This window comes from Schistocerca piceifrons, chromosome 2 (genome assembly GCF_021461385.2).
Source record: "Schistocerca piceifrons isolate TAMUIC-IGC-003096 chromosome 2, iqSchPice1.1, whole genome shotgun sequence".
Lineage (NCBI taxonomy): Eukaryota > Metazoa > Arthropoda > Insecta > Orthoptera > Acrididae > Schistocerca > Schistocerca piceifrons.
This window is the reverse complement of record NC_060139.1, coordinates 1,013,778,328-1,013,795,835: the sequence shown is the minus strand read 5'-3', so window position 1 is coordinate 1,013,795,835 and position 17,508 is coordinate 1,013,778,328. Positions and strand designations below refer to the sequence as shown.

General features: G+C 40.0%; 1 protein-coding gene across 1 annotated transcript in view; it reads left to right on the top strand.

The window, feature by feature from the left end:
* Positions 1-17,508, top strand: part of LOC124776070 (trypsin-1-like) — a 114,714-nt gene that overhangs the window by 19,324 nt on the left and 77,882 nt on the right. Inside the window, exon 7 of the mRNA XM_047250913.1 lies at positions 1,401-1,532. Within this exon, the coding sequence (XP_047106869.1) occupies positions 1,401-1,532 (132 nt within the window). The remainder of the gene's footprint in view (positions 1-1,400; positions 1,533-17,508) is intronic.

Sequence of the window (17,508 nt, the reverse complement as noted above, 5' to 3'; positions counted from 1 at the left end):
CAAACAGCCAGACAGAATTCCCTTCACCATTGCTTCAGCTGACTTAGTGATACTTTGCCTGACTTTAACAAGAAGGAATTCAGTGAAAAGCCCAAAGCTTGTTTTACGCATTTAGGCTTCTGTATGGAAGTGGGAAAGAGATTACGGGATTGTGGTCAGTGCTAGATTACTGATTTCATCTCTGATCACAATTTATAATTATTTAACTGCACAGCCTGCCAAAAAAAAAAAAAAAAAAAAAAAAAATGGAGCACTCACAGGACCTCGTCCAATTAACGTAATTTCACAGATGTACACACCATCGGTGGGTATGTAAATGATTAGATTTGCAGTTGCCTGTAACAGGTAGAACGGCGACCAGAGTGTCCCTGTAACTCCATCTTTATACAAGATGGTTGGTGGACCTCCGCTGTTCCACGTATCAAAACACCTTCAACCATCTAAATTTTCAGTTTTGTTTTATTTGTGCACCCAGTTTCAGCGTTAAATGAGGCCATCTTCAGGCCCCCTGATCGACGTGTAGGAAGAACCCCACCAGGACTCTTTCTTTTCGGCAAGTGGTGATCGAAGGGATCGCTGTCGTAAGAAGAAATGGCGGATACCAGTAACTGATAGCTGGCCACTATCTCGTACAATAAGTGTGATTCGTCCTGCACGTCGGTAAGGCGGCCTGAAGATGGCGTAATCTAAGGCTGAAACTGGTTGCACAAGTAAAATAAAACACCGTTGAAGTTGTTTTGATTTGACATTTATATAGAGTGGATTTGTGTTTTTTCGTTGTTTAGTGCTGTTGACTGGCCTGGGCGGGTGTACTCATGTAAGAGGAGTGAACAGCAGCAGTTACTGAATGATCACTGTGTGCTTGCGCCAGTCAGCTTATCAGCACATGACAGACCGTGAAAGGGACGAAGATAAAATTAAAACAATAACAGCCATCGGTCGCAAAAATTAAATCTTTTGACCTGGTTTCGGCACTATTATGAGTGCCTTCATCAGAAGTAAAGCATTCAAACTGACATGTGACGTATGAAATAAATATCAAGCGATAAAGCTTTATTCACAAAATTTTTGGAGTGGATCGCTTGATTCATATTTTGTACGTGACTTGCCAGTTGAATGTTTTACTTCTAATGAATGCGCTCATAGTAGTGCCGAAACCAGGTCAAAAGATTTAACTTTTGCCACCGAGGGCTGCTATTGCTTTAATTTTACTTTGGAAACGGTCGCTGACCACGCAGTCATGTTTAAAACTTTAGGACGACAGCTGGTCCAATAGTGTAACATCCAGTTTTGTGGGGCATTCAGATGTGCAAGTGGTCCGACGTCGGACTCGTACTAATGCTGAAAGCCTTGATGTTAAGCGCACCCTTCTCTGCAGCGACGCGTGTCTGTGCCTGCAGGGCGACTCTGGAGGCCCGCTGGTGCAGGACGGCGTGCTCATCGGGCTGGTGTCCTGGGGAGTCAACCCCTGCGCCATCTGGGGCGCGCCCTCCGTCTTCACCAGCGTCTCGGCCCACCTGGAATTCGTCAACGCAAACCTGTAACCGGCTCTCGCAATAAACACATTTTAAGCAACTGTTGTTCTATTTTAGTACGTCCCATTTTCCCTAACATGCCAAAAAGACTGAAAGCATCTCAGAGTTCCACGAGTTGAACATACTAACAGAAGCTGAAACAAAATACATCAGTACCCTTCAAAGTATTTGAACTGATGCAGAGTTAGTTTATGATAGTAGTAAGATGCTGAGGGTAAATAAAGTAATATCTGAAAAATTATTTATTTATTTATTTATGACAGAGGCTACTTTTAATTTACAAGAGCTAGTAATACTCGTTCGTACACAAATCTTACCACAGCTAGTCTTCTCCTCGATGGGCAATGAATCCACCACCTTCAGTCCGGACGCACGAATACGTTCAACCTGTTACGGGAATCTCAAAGTAGCGAGCATTGAGGACATGGACAAAGTATGCCGATAGGTGGTGCTACGTGAGAGTGTGAGTCGGCCGAGGTGATTCTGAGATAGTCGGTCCAAGTGGAGTAAACACTGTTCCTATGTGACGCTGTGATTAACGTAACTGCTGATTGACGTAAGTGCTTCCTAAGCAGGAGATCTTGGGTTCTAATCCCAGTCAGACACACATTTTCTCTCTTCGCCGCTGACTCTGCATTAAGTCCCGATGCAGCTGACACCAATAGTTTGAAACTAGGTCTTTAGTTATTTTTATCATTTAAACACTGACCTACAGAATTTTCCCTGACAAAGACAACTCAAATTTAACCTATTCAAGTATTACCCACAATATACAAACCCAACGCAACCTGACTACTATACAGTAATAACATGACTTCCAATATTTAACAAAAAAGAATGCCCCTGAATTGCAAGAAATCCTAACAAATTCCAAAAAAATATGAAATTAAAGAAATATGAATCTACCTCCTACTCCGTTAACTGCCAAAGCTCATTTCAATTATGAACCCCACTTATCTCACAGAAAATTTTCGTAACTCGAACTACAGCAATTACAGCAAGCAGCAATTACAGCCAGCTAAATAAAAAGATTGAAACTACTAGAGACTCTAACTGTTAGGAGCAAATGATTAGCAAAAGAAAGATTTTGTTGGAAAGCAAACAATGTATTTAGAAAATTTCACCTTATTCATGTGACATCCAGTTCTAAAATTTATATATTTGTCAATAATTCCACAACCCAAATATTACCAACAATATCCATCCTGATCTTATATTTCCTTGTGTCTCACTTTCCAATGCATGTCCAAACAACACAGAGTCTCTACTAAGAAAAAATCTGTCCATACACTTCTCTATCCATTCGCCAACTGCTAGTCTGTCCAACCACAGAATCTCCTGCCGAGGGCGCAGAGTACTTTCAGCGATATTAATACAGTCCATAGCGCTGCCAACATACAAACAGGCTACTCACATATCCCACCTACTCCCTTCAAAAATTTGTACAAAAAGTCTTGGGCAGTGGCCAAGACGAACTTGTTGAAATTTTTATATTAACAATATCAGATAGAGCACGTGCATGCAAAGGTTAGGTAATATGCTGTTGGTCAATAAAGTAAAAATTCTCCGCACAGTCCCTAAAGACAGTCCTAATAATTCATCATAAGAGAAGTCACAACGGCTGAGCAGTATATGAAAACGCACAACTAAGTAGTGGACAACTATGCAGTCTTGAAGAAGTAGTGTTGTCGTCTCCACAGAAACTGTGCTGACTCTTGACCTGAATATTTCAATTGGTATCGTAAGATTGGTAAGGGGCCACAACAGAACAGATCCACTACAGTATCAATCGAAATCTTGAAGAATATTGGTAGTACTGATAGGTCACCACAGAGCAGACCCACTGTAGTCCTTGTAGAGATTATGATAGAAGGGCCGGCCGAAGGGGCCGTGCGGTTAAAGGTGCTGCCGTCTGGAACCACAAGACCGCTACGGTCGCAGGTTCGAATCCTGCCTCGGGCATGGATGTTTGTGATGTCCTTAGGTTAGTTATGTTTAACTAGTTCTAAGTTCTAGGGAACTAATGACCTCAGCAGTTGAGTCCCATTGTGCTCAGAGCCATTTGAACCATTTTTATGATAGTAATGGGTCACCAAAGGTGCAGACCCACAGTAGTCCTTGGAAAGAAGGCCAGCAGCCATCTGTTGTGACTGTGTGGGAGCTCATTCAGAATTGGAGATTCTTGAGGATAATATAGCAAGTCCATGAATCACCATTGTGCAGTCAGTACTGATGACATTATAAGTCCCTGAGCCACCACTTGTGCACTCACTAATCTTTTTTGCAATATCCTTACAACTAGCAATGCTGGTAACCAGTCCCTTACTCAGTTATCAACACACATGCAAGCACTAACTCAGTATTGTAGTGTCTGAGATTTGATACATGTAGTATGACCAACAGACAAACGTGTGAATAAAAATTGTCCCTACTATTTACCTAACTTGAGGAACTGGTGTCTATACAATTAAAATTTTACAGCATAAGAATACAATTTCAAATGTAAAGAAAACATCATTGTAGAAAAGAACATGATAATTCAAATAATATTCGTAGCAATACAGGTTTTACAAAAAGAGTAGAAATGAGCATATATGCGAGTATTACAGGAATTATGACATAAGTAAATAAATGAAAAATGAGAATATCAGTAGAAGCATAACAGAATAAATACTGTCTGAACGTCTTCCTAAGGTAAAGAACATGATACAAAGACAGAGAATAGGTTTGAGGATAATATTATTCCTCATCATAGTGAATGCAGCCTAGTATTAGAAGGAAAAAAATTCTAGCAATTTTATCGTATCAGGTAAACACAAAGATATGGGAAGAACACAGAGACACAAGGGTATACAAAAGCATAGCGGAATAACATAAGAGAAAAAGGACAGGATCTAGTTTAAATGCGTCAATGTGTACGTGTAAGTGTAACATTTGATACTACAGTACTTGTGGTGTGCATTTTATACCTATGTTTCATTTTTCTCGTTTCAAGAATATCTTTCATGCACATATCCCCTTTACTTTCAACCAAAACCACTTTATTTGCAACCAAAATTTCATTTAATTCTTGCAGACCTCTCTTAATTTGACATTTGTTTCCACAAAAAGAAACCTATCTAAGCATGTTATCTGTATTTATACTTTTGTTTCCACAAAAAGCATCCTATCTAAGCATGTTATCTGTATTTACACTTTCAACCAGTGTTTATGCTTCCATATTTCTCTTATTTCATCATTCGTTTCCCGGAAGATCCTACCTAAACCCATTGTCACTATACCCTGCATATATCTGTTTCCTCTTTCAAAAACCAATTGGCCAGACCTTTTCCTTATTGCTTCTCAATGCATTTCTTCTCAACTCATCACAACTCGTTTTCTTATATAGCATACCCCCTGTTAAGTTAACTTAAATCTACTGAACTCAGATACACAAACTAGAGAATGAGGCAATGCAGTAGCACAAAAAATTAACACAAACAACATCGACAAAAAATGCAAATTGGCAAAGTAAACTGTAGCATATCTAAATTAGCAAAGCAAATGCAACATTACGATTAATATAAGGCAATATGCAGCAAACAAGAAAAATAAATAAGTGATGAAACTGGCTTAGCACGGTAATACAAAGTAAAATTCGGTAGGACATTGCCTGACAAATAGCACCAACAGACGCAATAACTTATGCCTAAACATGACAAAGCACAAGCAGAAAAATATTACAGTAAAGACAGCAATGCAGATAAGGGAAATATACAGGGTGATTCAAAAAGAATACTACAACTTTAAAAATGTGTATTTAATGAGAGAAACATAATATAACCTTCTGTTATACATCATTACAAAGAGTATTTAAAAAGGCTTTTTTTCACTCAAAAACAAGTTCAGAGATGTTCAATATGGCCCCCTCCAGACACTCGAGCAATATCAACCCGATACTCCAACTCATTCCACACTCTCTGTAGCATATCAGGCGTAACAGTTTGGATAGCTGCTGTTATTTCTCGTTTCAAATCATCAATGGTGGCTGGGAGAGGTGGCCAAAACATCATATCCTTAACATACCCCCATAAGAAAAAATCGCAGGGGGTAAGATCAGGGCTTCTTGGAGGCCAGTGATGAAGTGCTCTGTCACGGGCTGCCTTTTTCGTAGGACTCTCCATACAGTTGATTGTGGAATTTGCAGCTCTCTGCTAGCTCTGCGAGTCGATTTTCCTGGGCTGCGAACAAATGCTTGCTGGCTGCGTGCTACTTTTTCATCACTCGTTCTCGGCCGTCCAGAACTTTTCCCTTTGCACAAACAGCCATTCTCTGTAAATTGTTTATACCAACTTTTAATACACCACCTATCAGGAGGTTTAACACCAGACTTCGTTCGAATTGCACGCTGAACAACTGTCGTCGATTCGCTTCTGCCGTACTCAATAACACAAAAAGCTTTCTGTTGAGCGGTCGCCATCTTAGCATCAACTGACGCTGACGCCTAGTCAACAGCTCCTCAAGCGAACAAATGTACAACTAAATGAAACTTTATAGCTCCCTTAATTCGCCGACAGATAGTACTTATCTCTGCCTTTTGTCGTTGCAGAGTTTTAAATTCCTAAAGTTGTGGTATTCTTTTTGAATCACCCTGTATATGTCAGCTTACAATAGCATGTGTGCATCTGTGATCATCAAAACTATGCAACATACTGGCACAAGGAAAAAGGTCTATACTATCTCCCACGTGAAATGCCATGATTCTATGTCACATCTTACCACTAAAGTGGTGCACCACAATATCTTATTATATCGGATAAATTACCAAGTTCTTGAAAAGAAAATTATGTATGCAATTCCTGTTACTGGTTGCTTCTCCTTCTCATTGTTCTTTCCTTTTCAAGTTCTCTTTTTTGAAGAATGTGGGTCATAAAATTATTATTTAATGGATCTGTTGACAGAATGTGTTCACATTAGCATAAGTAATGAATTTTATTTTATAAACCAATGGTGCAAATTAGTTAGAAACCAGATACCAAATAAAATAAGCAAATATTTACAAGGTAAAACATAAAAATCATTCAATAGCCAAGTGGTATTTCATAAGTCAGTAGAATTTCTCTCAACTCTCGTAGAGGGACCCTTGTAATAATCAGGTGGCTAACATAAAAATATTTCTCATCAACTGATTAGCATTTCAGCAAGTAGCACAAAGTTCCAACTCCAGAGTGCAATCATATGTCTACAAGTAATAGTGTATGTCGTGTTTGTGACGTGCTCAGCAAAGAAATCGCAATCGCGAGCTCAATGGCCTCTCTTTTCTACATCTATGCGAGCACTTGCGGGAGAGCGGTGAGCTTAAAAACGGCTGAAGCCGCAACTTTTTGAACATAAAGAACACTGACATTTTTCTCAAGGTTAGCTGCTGTGTTGCTTTGCTCAAGGCACGTAAAAGCGTGTCCACAACAAAGTTTTCGGTGCCAGGAATGTAGACTACTGTGAAGCGGAATTCTTGCAGAAACAATACCCAACGTTTCAACATGATTTAATTTTGAAGACATAAGAAACGACCATGCTCGATGGTCATTACAAACTTTTATTTATTTGCCAGAAAGAAAGAAACGATATGTGTCAAATGCCCAAACGACAGCCAAAGCTACCAATTCAGTGACGGAATAATTTTTCTCAGATTCTATGAAGAGTTGTCTCATTTTCTATAGCTTCTTGAAATAAGTGGGCACCAAGACCAACCTTAGATGAATTTGTTTTAAGACAAAAATACTGTGACAGATCTTGGTGAGCTAAGATTGGCGCATTAAGTAGCGCTTTTATCTAATAATCAAACTCTAACTGTGCCTGTTTATCCCAGTTCGAAATAGTATTTTTCCCAGCGAGAGAACTAAGTTTTGGAGTTACTAGAATTTGCATATTCCGGTAACGATGGTAGAAATTCACGAGACCTAGAAAACTGCCAACTTGTCTTTTTTGTGGATGGAACAGGAATAGCTCTGCTTGTTTCCACCTTTTCAGAATCTAGCTGAATGCCCTTACAAGAAATAATGTTACTCAAAAGCTTCACCTTTGCCCTAGCGAACATAGGTTTCTCCAAGTTAACTGCAATTATAGATTCTGCAAAAATATGAAACAAATAGTTGAGGATACAATTATGTTGTTCCCAAGAGGCTTCTGCTGTTAAAATATCCGTCCACGTACGATATTGTGTCATTGTAAGAACTCAGGTAACATGGAATTTAGCCCACGAATGAATGCTGCGGAAGAAATGTTCAAAACAAAAGGAAGTTTCCGAAATTGATAACAATGGCCAAAACATAGAAAAACCGTATATTTTCTACATTCTGGGTGAAGTACACTTTGATAAAAGCTGGATCTGAGATCAATAGAAGGCAACATTTTCACGCCATTGAAATTTTGAAGAAGTTCATCCAACGTTTGCGGCCCATCTGTTTCAGGAATGATTATGGTATTTATTTGTCTGAAATCTAAGACAAGCCTGATCGATCCGTTTTTCTTCTCAACGGTATGTAATGGATTATTGTATGAGCATACCGCTGGTTCAATAATGCCCTCGTCAAGCATTGACTGTATTTGCATTATAACTCTGTCTCTATAATTTGCCGGACTACGTTTGATCCGACGCAAAATTTTGTATGCTCAAGAACACGATATTTGTACTGAAATCCTTTAATTGTGCCTGTTTTGTGAGTAAAAACTGTGGAATGTGCTCGTAAAATGTCAAAAACGTCCTGCCTATCAGTGTCGTTACAGTTCTCGAATGTTTGAATTTTTCTGAATTAAAAAGTTAGTATCAATACGTCATCAATATCATCCCTGTTAGTACACACAAAGTGAATATTAGTGTCAAATTCCGTCGAATGTTCCAAACTGTGATCTGACAGGAGGTAAATCCGATTTATTTTCTCGTCATGGTTTGAAAGCCAATCCTCAAATTTCACAGCTATCGACGTACCTTGTTTCTGTAAACTTATTCCAGTATCGTGAAAATTTAAAATTGCTTTATACTGATTCAAAAAATCTACATCTAATATGATTTCCGTCGGCAATAATGGAAAAATAAGAAAATTCATAATAAATCTGTGGCTTTGACAAAAGAATTCTACGTTAGTTCGTTGACGTACATCTACACTTTTTCTAAAAATTACTCCATGTAATTTAATTTTACGTAAAGTAAGTGTGGGACAATCGTTCGATTTGTTGCATTTACTGAAAGCTGTTTCACTAATTACCGAAACAGCACTGCCAGTGTCAGGTACTGCCGTCATTTGTTGTGATATGAATTACAGGATAGGCAGTATTGTTCTGTTTCAGGTCATGTTCCTGGAGTAAAATGTCCCTAATGTCTACCGTTTTCACATAATTGACAGTCATTGCAGCTACGTCGTCAGTTTCATAAGTACGTTTTGTGGCTGCCTGTGATGCGAGTGATTGTCTATTATGTCTTTGTTGCCGCGCCTCGTTACTGGGATTTGGAAGCCTAATTTCTACAATTTCAGCTTGTCGATAGGGCCCTGCCCTATTTGAATCACGCCAATTCTGATTAAATTCAGGTCTGTTGTTATGAATATAGCGTCTGTCGTCTTGTCGGTAATTTCTGTAATTTCTTCCTTGTAGATTAACTGTTGGAGGGTTTCTCCCCGAATCGTAATTGCGAGGTGGGCTGTTGCGTCTGAAGTCATTTCATCTCCGTTGATAATAATTATTCTGGTTCCCCTATTGTCTATTTCTACGGTTGTCGCTGTCATAGTCATTGCCATGGAAATGTGATCTTTCTCTGTGATTATTGTTATTCTGCCAATAGTTGTCATACGGGTTGTGTCTGTTTTCGTCACGTTTATCTTTGTAACGGTTATTGTTTCTGTCGTCACGAAATTGTGATGGATGTGACCTGTAATTGTTGTTATTTTCCTGTTTTCGTATCATGCGATTGTCTGTGTCGATTTCTAGTTCTTGTAAAAGACCCTGAAAAGCTTCGATGTCATCTTTACAACGTCCAACCTAAATAATTTGTCTTAAGCGTTCAGGCAATTTAATTAAGCAAATGCGGATAAGTTCCGAGGGGCTGTACGGGTTTGACAAATACTGATTCTTGTGTAACGTATCTTCAAAATAATTTACTGGTCAGGAAAATTCAGACTGTTTGAAATGCTTCATCATTATAATAGTGTGTTTTACTGGATATTGTGTAGCCTGAGACCAATATGCAGAATTTCCTTCATTGTGACTGTCGCGAATAATCGATCACATTCGTACAGCTGATTCATTTTCTAAATAGCCACACATTAATTCTAGTCTATGCTCTGACGACCAATTAGGAGGGAAACAATAAGAAAATTGATGAAGCGAAGCACGTGGATGTATGCCATTGGCAGAATTCTTGAATGTTTTAAATTTACGCGTTTTGATGAAGATCTTATAGTCAAAGTCATCATGTAGCCGAGTCGCAGATAGGTCATCGCTACGTCATGTCGGTGGTTCCATCTCAACGCTCGGTGCACCCTGCCGAATCCTTTCAAGATCTCGGAAATACCATGTATTATTACTGTGTGACTTTTCCGTATTTCTAAATCCCTCTACCCGCGTCGGAGCGCGAGTATCCTCTGAAACATGTAATTCTTGTATCATCTGTGCCAACTGATCTTGTCCTTCACGTTTTTCTTTTCTATGTTGCGTATTAATTTGTTTCTGACTCTGTTTAAATTTCCGAATTTCCTCTTACTCCTCTGAGCCTCTGAGCACTATGCGACTCAACTGCTGAGATCATTAGTCGCCTAGAACTTAGAACTAATTAAACCTAACTAACCTAAGGACAGCACACAACACCCAGCCATCACGAGGCAGAGAAAATCCCTGACCCCGCCGGGAATCGAACCCGGGAACCCGGGCGTGGGAAGCGAGAGCGCTACCGCACGACCACGAGATGCGGGCTTACTCCTCTGAGTCAGTAAAAAACTATCGGTCTTGTGTCATTCAAATGATGATCTATCTTCGTAGATAAATTTGTTAACTGATCCGAAAGTTCGGCTGCTTTTTCCGATAACGTGCTGATTTCTTCCGTCGTTTTTCTGAGCCAATTTTAGAGTGTCCATTTATGTCGTAATCGTATCTACTGTGTCTTTTAAGTTTTCCTGATATTTTACAAGTTGCACGGCTGTATCAGTAGATGTAACTGAGTCAGTTTTATCCTGCAAGGTGTCGTGATTTTCGTGTACAATGGCCTGCAGTTCTTTTATTGCTGCTTCATGGTTCTGTAATTTGTCTTCATGTCGCGAAAAAGTAGGCTGAAAATGCTCACAAATGGTTCGATGAACCCTCTGCCAGGCACTTAAATGTGGTTTGTGGAGTATCCATGTACATGTAGACGAAGGTTTCTGTTGTCTGACTCTTTCTGGAAATTAATGTTAACATCTAGATAAACTAGCGTTGTTCTGTATCAACAGCTGGGTGCCATAAAACGATTCAAATTCACCTAAGAATAATTTAACATTTTACGATATGGATCAAGTTACTTTTGTTAACTGTAAACGACTTTCCCAAGTTCACCAATTCAATAGGAAAACCTTCCTCTTATTGACCTAAATAGAAACTACTGGTTTCAATAGCCTTGATGTAATGTTTAACATCAATCATATTTTCCTCACAGGAACAGGCTGTTGATTCATATTCACTGGGGTTGACATACATTGTCCTCTATTTGCAAGGTGTTGAGACAGTCACAGTACACCTTTTCCCTTCTCACAATCTAGATCATGTTAACAAACAGAAAGTTCAAGAATCCAGATCAACCACAGGATCATACTGACAGGTTACTTTGTGTGTTGGTCTTCATTTGTCCAGGCATCTTTAAATCCTTCTGTCTAAATGAGATATTTATTCCAAAAATCCTAAACTCTCACACCTGTGACGGACTTTTTTATCCAGGCTTGGCTGTACAGATGCAGTAACAAAGAAAGCTAACATATATAGGACGTAGGGAATATGGTCCTTCCGCTGCAATATCATAAGCAACTATCGTAAACCCATTTCCTACATTGTGGCCTTGATTTTGAAAAATGGAGCCCATATTTACCAAAAAACAGACCAACGTTACTGAAAATACTACATAGCGCTACAGCTTTCCACCAAACAGCACATCTACGAATACGTCATCCAGTTCAAGCTATTTTCTGCAGTAGTGCATGAATATCCCCAGTCCAGAAATTCTATAAATCCATTAACACAATGCATTCCACCTACACTTCTGTATTTTTCTGTTAATTCGACCTCTGACAGCTAACATGTTTCCCTCTCTGCTTAGACATTTCCACAAATCATTTATGTCCCGCAAACTCTAATATTTATGACCATAGTCTTTTCTACAGCTGGCGCTATACTAACAGGTTGCTCTCTCCTGTCGCCTCTGCACCATATATATCATATCCCAAGGAGAGCAATAGCCTCCTTCTTCCCAGTCCAAAATTCTGTACTGACATTTACCAATTTTATAAGCTTTAGCTGAAGTCCCATTTCCTGTTCGTAAATCAACATTCCAACATTCTTCCTGCTCATCCTACCCTTGACTCTTCCTGTTCCAGCGCCCCTTGTATTCCAGCCCTGTCGTAACCCATCATCTTCCCTCTCCTCCCCTCCTTCCTGTATCTCTCACGCAATTTCTCCCTCATTCTCTCTCTCTCTCTCTCTCTCTCTCTCTCTCCGTCCGAGAGATCCATCCATATAGCCCCTCATCTAGTTATCCTCCCTTCCGACCCTAACAATACTTACTGGAAATTAATCTTCAAATATCTGCTAGAAGCAGCAGCATGAGCTACGTCGTAACCCCATCTACACTATAGTCTTTAAATTTTAATTTTATTACTGAAGTCATCTTAACAGTACATACCACCACTGTTAAGAGGAACTGTTACTATCCATATTCCCTACCCCTCCAATCCTCACCATGTGGAGGGAACTGAACAAGCTATAAAGAAAAAAGATAATGATGTATTCTTTTTAAAACTCCCTCCGAACGGGCCTCGGGAGGCCCAGCGATGCCGATGGACAGCCGTGTCATTCTCGGTCGATGAGCGTCACTGGATGCGGATGTGGAAGGCCATGTGCTTAGCACACCGCTCTCCTGGCCGTTGTGTTTTCGTGACCGGCGCTGAAACTTCTCAGTCAAGTTACTCCTCAATTGGCCTCACAATGGCTTAGTGCACCCTGCTTGCCATCAGCGCTGGCATACCATAACGCTCACCGATCCAAGTGCTAACAAAGCCTAACACTGCGTAAATTCGGTGATATGATTGGAACCGGTGTTACCACTGCGGCAAGACCGTTGACATTACTTGTAAACAATCGATTGAAATGCTGAATCACTGAATACTTTTTTTTAAGTCTGACAGATGTATAAAATTCATGATGTTGGCGACCAACCGAGGGATGGGAACAAAGGAAACGTCTAAAATCAAACTCTGGCAGTATAAAGGATGAATATCTAACGTGGCTTAGTTTATGAATAGTTCACACAGTCTGAAACGCGAAGCGAGATATTCTCTTGAAACATACTGGTCAGGCTACTAAGGGGCTGATGACGCAAACATACAGCCTCTCTCATCCAACTGTCAACCTCACCTGCCAGGGTATATCCTGCCTAGCAGATGAAGCTCTAACGACCGAGAGTTGGTGATAACATCGCGTACCTAGGAAATCCTGTACCTTCCTCACGTAGGTGAGTTACCAATTTTTGCTGTTCAAGCTCAGAGATGGCAGTCCCGTCACCAGTCTTACCAGCTATGGGTCAGTTCCCCATTCAGGGACTCAATAAACGTACTTGCAATACTCAGTATAGCCTTAGAAACAGGACGGATTACCGGGACACGACATAGGCAAGAACTAGGAACAGGAAAAAATCGTTTAATAAATACGCGAACATAGTCTGGATCAAACGTTTTTATACACCGATGGCCGGCCGCGGTGGTCTCGCGGTTCTAGGCGCGCAGTCCGGAACCGTGCGACTGCTACGGTCGCAGGTTCGAATCCTGTCTCGGGCATGGATGTGTGTGATGTCCTTAGGTTGGTTAGGTTTAAGTAGTTCTAAGTTCTAGGGGACTGATGACCACAGCAGTTGAGTCCCATAGTGCTCAGAGCCACATTAACCATTTTATATACCGATGTCCGATTCATTCTGCGCTGCCTTCATATCTGGGGCCGAAGAATGCAGTTTGTCAATTTTGTGTGAAGCTAAGATAAAAACAAGGATGTGGTCAATGTTAGTTTTACACAACGTTGACAAATTGCACTTTGAGACGGCAGACTTGAAGATGACCCACAAGGCAGACTGAAACCGGGTACTGTTAAATAAAAAGCTGTGATCCAGACGGCTTTCGTTTCTTATTTATAACAGAATAGTCACGGTTACTAAAACATGCATCAGTAATGAAAAAATGCTTTAATGAAGCTTGTGAAGTTGCGACCAGGAACTTTAGGGCAATTGTAGAATTAGATTAGTATTAGAAAAGAAAGGAAATAATTTTTGCGGTAATTAGTGAAACAAAGAAGAATCTAATAATTTGGATGCGTATATTATAATCTAGAGTGAAGTAAAACAGGAATTAAGAGCGAGTAAAAATGTTGCTATTAGGTGACAAAATACTGGACTATGAATACGTAAATGAACGCATTGTACTAGCAGGAAGTAAAGGTCCAACAGTAATCCTAGGAAAAATAGCACCTGTTGTCCCAGTATAAGGAAAAATTTATGAGTTCAAGGCCTTTGTTAAACAATTACGAATGATATCAAACAAATGCAATAAAGATGACATTTTGCTCATGGTAGATCTCAGTACTAGAATTGGATATATACGAATTCCGAAAATACAAAGCATATTCGGAGGAAACGTATGAAATAAAACCGCTGAAAGACTTTCAGATTTTGCTACACTCAGTCTTTTAAAAATTAACAACTTTCCTTTAGAAAGAAATACATGGACAAATTTACCTGGTCGGTAAAAAGATATAGACACGTTAGAGATACCAGAGTTTATCGAGGAGTGGATATTAGATAGGAACACTTCTTATTGGAGTACGTAACTGACACCTGTGTAAAATGGACAAAACTGAACAAACAATTAAAGATCAAAAGGAAGATCAAGGTAGTAATATGTAATCCTTAGAAGATATCAGCATACGATATCTGTATTAAAGTCAGATGACAAAAATATTAGCAAAATTGGAAACGGTAGAAGACTTGGCAGAAGAATGGAAAAACGTAAAAACAGCGGTGAAAAACATAGCTAATGAGGTTCTGGCCAAGGAAAAGAAGAGCAGGAAATGTAGAGGCATAAAGATTTGGTCGCAAGAGATGGAAAATGCTATTAAAGGAAAACAAGAAGATTTCAACACGTACATAAATAATCCCACATATGAAAACTATAATATAAAAAGGAAGAAGTAATGAGAAGCACACAGCTCTGGAGGCACACCCAGAATCATGGCGTCGCATCAAAGATCGTGATTTACATGGTAGACAAACTATCCTTTATAAAGTGATGGAATCATGCGTCACACAAAAAGAGGATCGTATACGTGTCAATAACAGCAGGGAGATGGAAACAAAGAAAAGTGCGAGGTCATCCACATGGATACTAAAAGAAATCCGAGAAATTTTGGGTATACGATAAATCGCACAAATCTAAGGGCTGTCAATTCGACTAAATACCTAGGAATTACAATTAAGAGCAACTTAAATTGGAAAGACCACATAGATAATACTGTGAGGAAGGCGAAACAAAGACTGCACTTTGTTGGCAGAACACTTAGAAGATGCGACAAACCCACAAAAGAGACAGCCTACATTACACTTGTCCGTCCTCTGCTGGAATATTGCTGAGCGGTATGGGATCCTTGCCAGGTAGAATTGACGGAGGACATCGAGAAAGTGCAAAGAAGGGCAGCCCGTTTCGTGTTGTTGAGCAATAGGGGTGAGAGTGTCACTGATATGATACGCGATTAGTGGCAGTCACTGAAACAAAGGCGGTTTTCTTTGCAGCGGGATCTATTTGCGAAATTTCAGTCACCAACTTTCTCTTCCGAAAGCGAAAATATGTTGTTGACACATACCTACGTAGGGAGAAAAGATCATCATAATAAAATAAGAAAAATCAGAGCTCGAACGGAAAGATTTAGGTGTTCCTTTTTCCCACGCGCCATTCGAGAGTGGAATGGTAGAGAAGTACTATGAAAATGGTTCGATGAACTCTCTGCCAGCAACTTAAGTGTGAATTGCAGAGTAACCATGTAGACGTAGACGTAGATGTAGAACAGATAGCTCATTAGAAAAAAAATATCGTTCGACGATACTGTAATTCAGACGTCACCTGAACTAAATAACAAAAGGTCTGGGCGATGTTGATACGAGACAGCTGAGGTCAGCTCTAAAAGCTACAAAGAGTAGGCAAGCCGCCGGTTTAGATGGTATTAATATGGGACTGTAGAAATAATGGCGGGTTATTGCCACATCTTAGGCTTCTGAACACCTTTAATAAGTGTTGGAGAAATAAGAAGGTACGAAAAGAGTGGCTAAAAGAGAAAATAATATTTGTCTTTAAAAAGGGCGACAAAGGTGACTACAGATATATATTCATTGAGTCGATAAATTTTATGCCAGAATATGCAGGACTAAAAAATAGCATGGAAAATTTGGAGCTTTGTGGTAAGTTCTATGGGACCAAAGGACAACACACAATTCCATGCCTGAGGGAGAACTCGAACCTCCGACGGGGGGAACAGCGCGAACCGTGACAAGGCGCTCCCTAGACCGCGCGGCTACCTCACGCTGCAGTAGCATGGAAAACTAACTCCGACGAACATCAGATCTTAGAAAAGGACTCTCAACTATTGGGAGCGTTTTTACACCACAACAATTTATAGAAAAGAGACGAGAATTAGGTTTTATAGATTTTGAAAAGACATTTGATAATGTGTACATAGAAAGGCTATAGAATGTAACGGCTTCTTACCTCATAAATGCTATTAACAGCCTATACACAAAGACTGAAATTGTTATAGGTATGGGATATCTAATCACATGACCAATGATGACAAATGGTGGGGTGCGACAAGGACGGTGTGTGCCTTCGATAGTCTTTAATATATTCTTAGCTAAGTGATTGGTAAACGGAAAAAGGTGAAGATATTTAGTTTTATATGCAGATGACGTAACGCCGATTGCAGGAACTGAAGACGACTTTCAGGTGTGGGTCTACAGGGTGGTCCATTGATAGTGACTGGGCCAAATATCTCACGAAATAAGCATCAAACGAAAAAACTACAAAGAACGAAACTCGTCTAGCTAGAAGGGGGAAACCAGATGGCGCTATGGTTGGCCCGCTAGATGACGCTGCCATAGGTCAAATGGATATCAACTGCGTTTTTTTTTTTAAATAGCAACACCCATTTTTATTAAATATTCGTGTAGTACGTAAAGAAATACGAATGTTTTAGTTGGACCACCTATTTCGCTTTGTGATAGATGGCGCTAAAATAGTCACAAACGTATAAGTACGTGGTATCACGTAACATTCCTCCAGTGCGGACGGTATTTGCTTCGTGATACGTTACCCGTCTTAAAATGGATGGTTTACCAACTGCGGAAAAGGCCGATATCGTGTTGATGTATGGCTATTGTGAGAAAAATGCCAAAAGGGCGAGTGATATGTATGCTGCTCGGTATCCTGGACGACATCATCCAAGTATCAGGACCGAGTTCTTGCACGCGTTCTACACTCCTGGAAATTGAAATAAGAACACCGTGAATTCATTGTCCCAGGAAGGGGAAACTTTATTGACACATTCCTGGGGTCAGATACATCACATGATCACACTGACAGAACCACAGGCACATAGACACAGGCAACAGAGCATGCACAATGTCGGCACTAGTACAGTGTATATCCACCTTTCGCAGCAATGCAGGCTGCTA